This window comes from Anomalospiza imberbis, chromosome 6 (assembly GCF_031753505.1).
Source record: "Anomalospiza imberbis isolate Cuckoo-Finch-1a 21T00152 chromosome 6, ASM3175350v1, whole genome shotgun sequence".
Taxonomy (NCBI): Eukaryota; Metazoa; Chordata; class Aves; order Passeriformes; family Viduidae; genus Anomalospiza; species Anomalospiza imberbis.
The window spans coordinates 43,351,548-43,356,528 of NC_089686.1; the positions used below are offsets into that span (position 1 = coordinate 43,351,548).

Below are 4,981 nucleotides of genomic sequence, written 5' to 3' on the forward strand. Positions count from 1 at the left end.
TGTGCCAGCAGCCCGTGGTGTGCACAAACTCCCCAAAATACCGCGGAAATGGTGCGCGCCTCCTGCTTGACTCGTGTCTTGAGACGCAGAAAAGCTTGCCTTTGTGAGTTTCAGAGAGTGAACTGCAGCGCAACTTCCATAGGATTTGTTCAAGTTGTGTTAAATAATTGTGATAGGATCTAATCGATCTGTTTGTTTTGTCTTTTTTATTTTCTCAGCCACGGTATGGCCCAGTCAACAGACAAAATGTTGCTGCAGATGGTATCCACTGTCAGTAACTCATCCTTGCTTCAGCCGGGCTTCTCTCTCCTAAATTTTGATGGGCATGTTTTCTTTTTTGGTCAGAAAGGATGGCCAAAGAGATCCTGTCCCACTGGTGTTTTCCTCCTCGATATAAAGCAGAATGAGCTCAAAATGAAACCTGTCTTCTTCTCTAAAGACTCATGCTACCTTCCCCCTCTCCGTTACCCTGCTCTGTGCACACTCAGAAGCGATGCAAGGGCTGATGAGTACCAGTATATCATCCATGGTGGTAAAACACCTAACAATGACCTTTCTGATAAGATTTATTTTATAAGTTTGGTAAGCAAAACTAACAAGAAAATTACATTCCAATGCATTGAGAAAGACCTGGGTGGAGATGTCCCTGAAGCTAGATATGGGCATACAATGAACGTAGTTCATAGCCGGGGAAAAAGCATGAGTGTTCTGTTTGGAGGGAGGTCGTATACTCCTCTTGCACAAAGAACCACGGAAACATGGAACAGTGTAGTTGACTGTTTGCCATCTGTGTTTCTCATTGATTTTGAGTTTGGATGTTGTACATCATACATACTTCCAGAGCTTCAAGATGGACTTTCTTTCCACGTTTCAATTGCCAGAGATGATACGATCTACATCTTGGGAGGCCACTCACTTCAAAATAACACCAGGTCCCCCAACTTGTACAGGCTAAAAATTGATCTGCCCCTGGGCAGCCCGGCTGTGACCTGCACCATCCTGCCAGGGGGGATATCAGTGTCAAGTGCTATAGTGACCCAGATCAGTGACAATGAATTTGTCCTTGTTGGTGGCTACCACTCAGACAACCAGAAACGGCTGGCATGTAACACCATAGTTCTGGAAGATAGTAAGATAGAGATTGTTGAAACTGTGGGTCCAGAATGGACACCAGATATTAAACACTGCAGAATGTGGTTTGGCTGTGATATGGGTAAAGGGTCTGTTTTGCTGGGCATTCCAGGGGCCAACAAACAAATAATCCCAGATGCAAACTACTTCTACATTTTGAGATGCAAAGGAGCAGAAGAGGACAAGGAAGAAGAATTCATAACACAAACTTGCAGTCAGACATCAAGTGAAGACCTTGGAGACTCCACTCCATTTGAAGATTCGGAGGAGTTTTGTTTTAGTGCTGAAGCCGATAGCTTTGATGCTGATGATGCTGATACTTACAATGAAGATGATGAAGAAGATGAATCAGAAACAGGCTACTGGATCACCTGCTGTGCCAGTTGTAATATTGACATCAACACCTGGGTCCCTTTCTATTCAACAGAACTCAACAAGCCTGCAATGATCCTGTGTTCCAGTGGGGCTGGCCACTGGGTCCACGCACAGTGTATGGATCTCTCAGAGACCATGCTTCTACGTCTCTCAGAAGCAAATGTCAAGTATTTCTGCAACGAGCACATTGACCTTAATAAAGGGCTACAAACTCCCCAAAAGGTGATGTGCCTGAAAAAGCCACCCATGAAACCACTGCGCAAAAAGAAAACCATGAAGTTATCAACATCGACGAAAAAGTCTTTTCTTCGGAGACTCTTTGAATAGATTTACAGTGCTGATTTGTATTCACCTGGAAGGAAATGAAATCACAGGCAAAGGCAACAATGCTTGAAGCAAAGTGGGTTATTGGAGCTTGAAGAGATCTTCTTATTTCAGTTTTCTCAATGTTTTTGTTACATTTCAAAGCACATTAATTTTTTTCTGTCTCTTATGTGTGTTTTTGTAATACCCAGACAGGGACCCCATCTTAGAGGGCACTGTGCAAACACACAGCCAGACACTGGTAAACTGTGTGCTGAATTTTAGGCTATAACTTACTCCCCAGTATGTTTAATGGATCTGCTGGTAGGATAAGACATTGTCCCATGTAGTCAGTGCTGTTACCATCTGTCCATTAAGAACATTATATCGCCCATTTAAATTTTTTATCTTAGTCAGTAGTTCTAGAAATATTTGACCTAATTTATAACTGCATTACTCTAGTTTTATGTTGGTGTAATGAAATAAAATGAGACTAATTATTCTGGTTCTAAACAAAAGTAGTGGTTTTAAGTCCCTTGTGTCAGAAATAATGAAATATTCAGATACTGAGGGTCCTTTTTCTTCAGAGACTTCCATTATGGAAAGCTTACATATGGAGCATTTAATTCTGGATAATTAATTTTTTATTTTGAGAGTTATGGAATGATTATATGTCAGTTTTGGCTACAGTTGAGGAATATCATCTCACAGTAAAAATTAAATTGCTTTTTTTAAACTACTGTGATCATCAACTGCTCTTTGTGTTAGTATTTTTAAAAATTTAGTAAGATAATAAAGTTTATAATGAAAATGACTACAGTTTTTTTTCATGTATTCATGGGTAAATCAAATACTGTAAATCCTAAAATTTACAAAAGGACAGCACATATGCTTGGGAGGTCCATATGAAGCCTGATGAGGGGTCTAGCTTGAAAGCCAGCCCATGCTGTGAGCTCCCATTGACTTCAGAAGAAATTCCTTCTGATGAACAGGACTTTTATCATTTACTCCAAGTCCCCCACTACCCATTTCTTTCTCTGCTTTCCCAGGGTGACTGTGTAGAGTGTGAAAGCTTAGAAGTGCAAACTGCAGCTCAGAGTGATTCGTTGAGCCAGTGGTGCACTGTGAGAGTAAAAACAAATGCAGTTGCATTCTCAAAACATGAGGAGACGACTGGATTGAGATTGAAAAGGACAATGTCAAGGTTGAATAGCCCAAGAGTTTACTAAGATTTTTGTGGATCCTTTTGTTGGCTATTTGTGAAGCCTCATCATTCTTGACATTATTTTTTATTTTTATTACTGCTCCAAACATCTTTTCAGAAAATCAATACCAGCAGCTCAACATTTGTGAGCCAACAATAATAGTTCAGTATTCACAGTCCAACTCTCATGCTGGATCCCTGAATAAAAAAGAAAAACAGGAGCAGCTGTCAGCTATTTGATCACTATGTGCAGACCCTGAGCAGCCACTCCTTTACAAAGCAGTGTGTGGAGCACAGTATTCCTGTCAACACAGACGTGTCTGCACAGTACTCCCCTTAAAGCCTTAGCACCCCAAGTGAACAGCAAAGAAAACTAAAGGGCAACCATACAAAGTTTTGATTTACAAACTTTTCATGTGCTGAGGGAGCCTAAAGTTTGGATTGAGCTTCTAAAGGGGAAGTATATCACCCTGACTGCCCTCTCTACCACCTGTATATGGGTATAAATTCATAGATTTCAGTGCCAGCTTCCCATTTCCTTTGTTATGTAACTTTCTGTAAGCTCAGAGTATATAGTGCTATATGTTTTTCCAAGGAGTAAGTTAATATCATGTTCATGTAAAATCCCTTCAAACTGATGAAATTAAATAATCAATGTCCCCTTTTGTAGGTTAGCCATAGGTCTTAGCTGAATTGTCAATAAAATATGTCTTCATCATGCACTTATTTACATCAACCAAAAAAATCCACCCCTACATTAAAGCCACATCATCTCAACACCAACAAAAAGGGACAATATACTCACACAACAAAACTCCCCCCTTGCCACTTTGCCATTTGTCAACAACAAAGGAGCCCCCACAATTACTGGGCTGCCCGTAATTATTGCATTCCCTGGCAATGCCCAGTCTGAGTTTTTGCCTGTTACCTCTCTCAGTCACTGTCATTATCTCAAGTTCCTTGGACAGCACACTGTATGACAAATTTGTCTGCTCATGCAGACAAAAAAATGGAAATATTTTGTAATGGGAAAGCTTGACACTGGCCTAGGAGAAGTGACATGTAGCCTGAGATAAAGCCTTGTGGCTCAGGCACTGATGGTGTGGTTGCAGGATGTTGGGAGCAACTCTGAATTTCCAGAACTGACTCCTGCAGCTGCTCTGACTCCCTGAATCCGTGGAAGCACAGGCACACATTGTGGTCCCTTCAAGTTCTTACCTGAGCTGTTGTTCTTTACTTAACACTGTGGCTATGAAAAAAGCAATTCACAGTCAGACTTTATGTTATACCTCACTGGGCCCATAACATAAGTGTACTGTGTATTTGAGCTGTTTTTTTAAATGTATGGTTTATTTGAGCAGGAGGGGAAAATTGCTTGGTTAGAGCATGTCCCAGCTTCACAGTGAAAGGCTGTACAAGCAGCATTAAATCACAGCTCAGAGACTGTAGCTACTGCAGGAAAAAGAAGTAGTAAGAAAAACAGAAAATATTTGAAAGGATTAGAACATAAAGATATACAAACTTCAGCCTGTAAAGAAGACACTTGACATAGCATTCAAGGCTGCAGAAAGCACCTAATTTCCTGAGTCAGGTACTTCAAAAGCATTCATTGTCTTCAAAACCAGCTAATCAATACAAGATGTTTCTTGCTCAGGCAGGTTAGAATTAACAGATAAGATGAAGTAGATTTAAGTGCAGAAATAAATCTCTATTGTGTCTGCATCCAATTGACCTGTGTGTTTTGTAACCACAGTAAGCAGCATAATGGTTCCCAGACACATTTTAGTAAAACTGTATTGCGATTATCAGCTTCTAAGTGAAGAATATATGGATTTTACTGCTATTGAAAGGTGCTTGGACCTTGAAGTACCTGATTAATTTACAGGAAAAGCACAGTACAAACTTTACTGGTAGCACTAAAGCATGTGTTGTAGTTCAGAGTGACTCATTGCACCAATGGACCTTTGA

The 4,981-nt window shown here is 40.5% G+C and overlaps 1 protein-coding gene across 1 annotated transcript; it reads left to right on the forward strand.

The window, feature by feature from the left end:
* RAG2 (recombination activating 2) lies at positions 1-2,588 on the forward strand. The gene is made up of 2 exons (XM_068193745.1): positions 1-153; positions 219-2,588. The coding sequence occupies exon 2, from the start codon at positions 226-228 to the stop codon at positions 1,831-1,833; it is 1,608 nt and encodes a 535-aa protein (XP_068049846.1). The 5' UTR covers positions 1-153; positions 219-225; the 3' UTR covers positions 1,834-2,588.
* The last annotated feature ends 2,393 nt before the right edge of the window (positions 2,589-4,981 follow it).

Bases quoted from the DNA above. Each gene is read 5' to 3' on its own strand.
- RAG2 (XM_068193745.1), top strand. From the start codon at position 226: ATGGCCCAGTCAACAGACAAAATGTTGCTGCAGATGGTATCCACTGTC.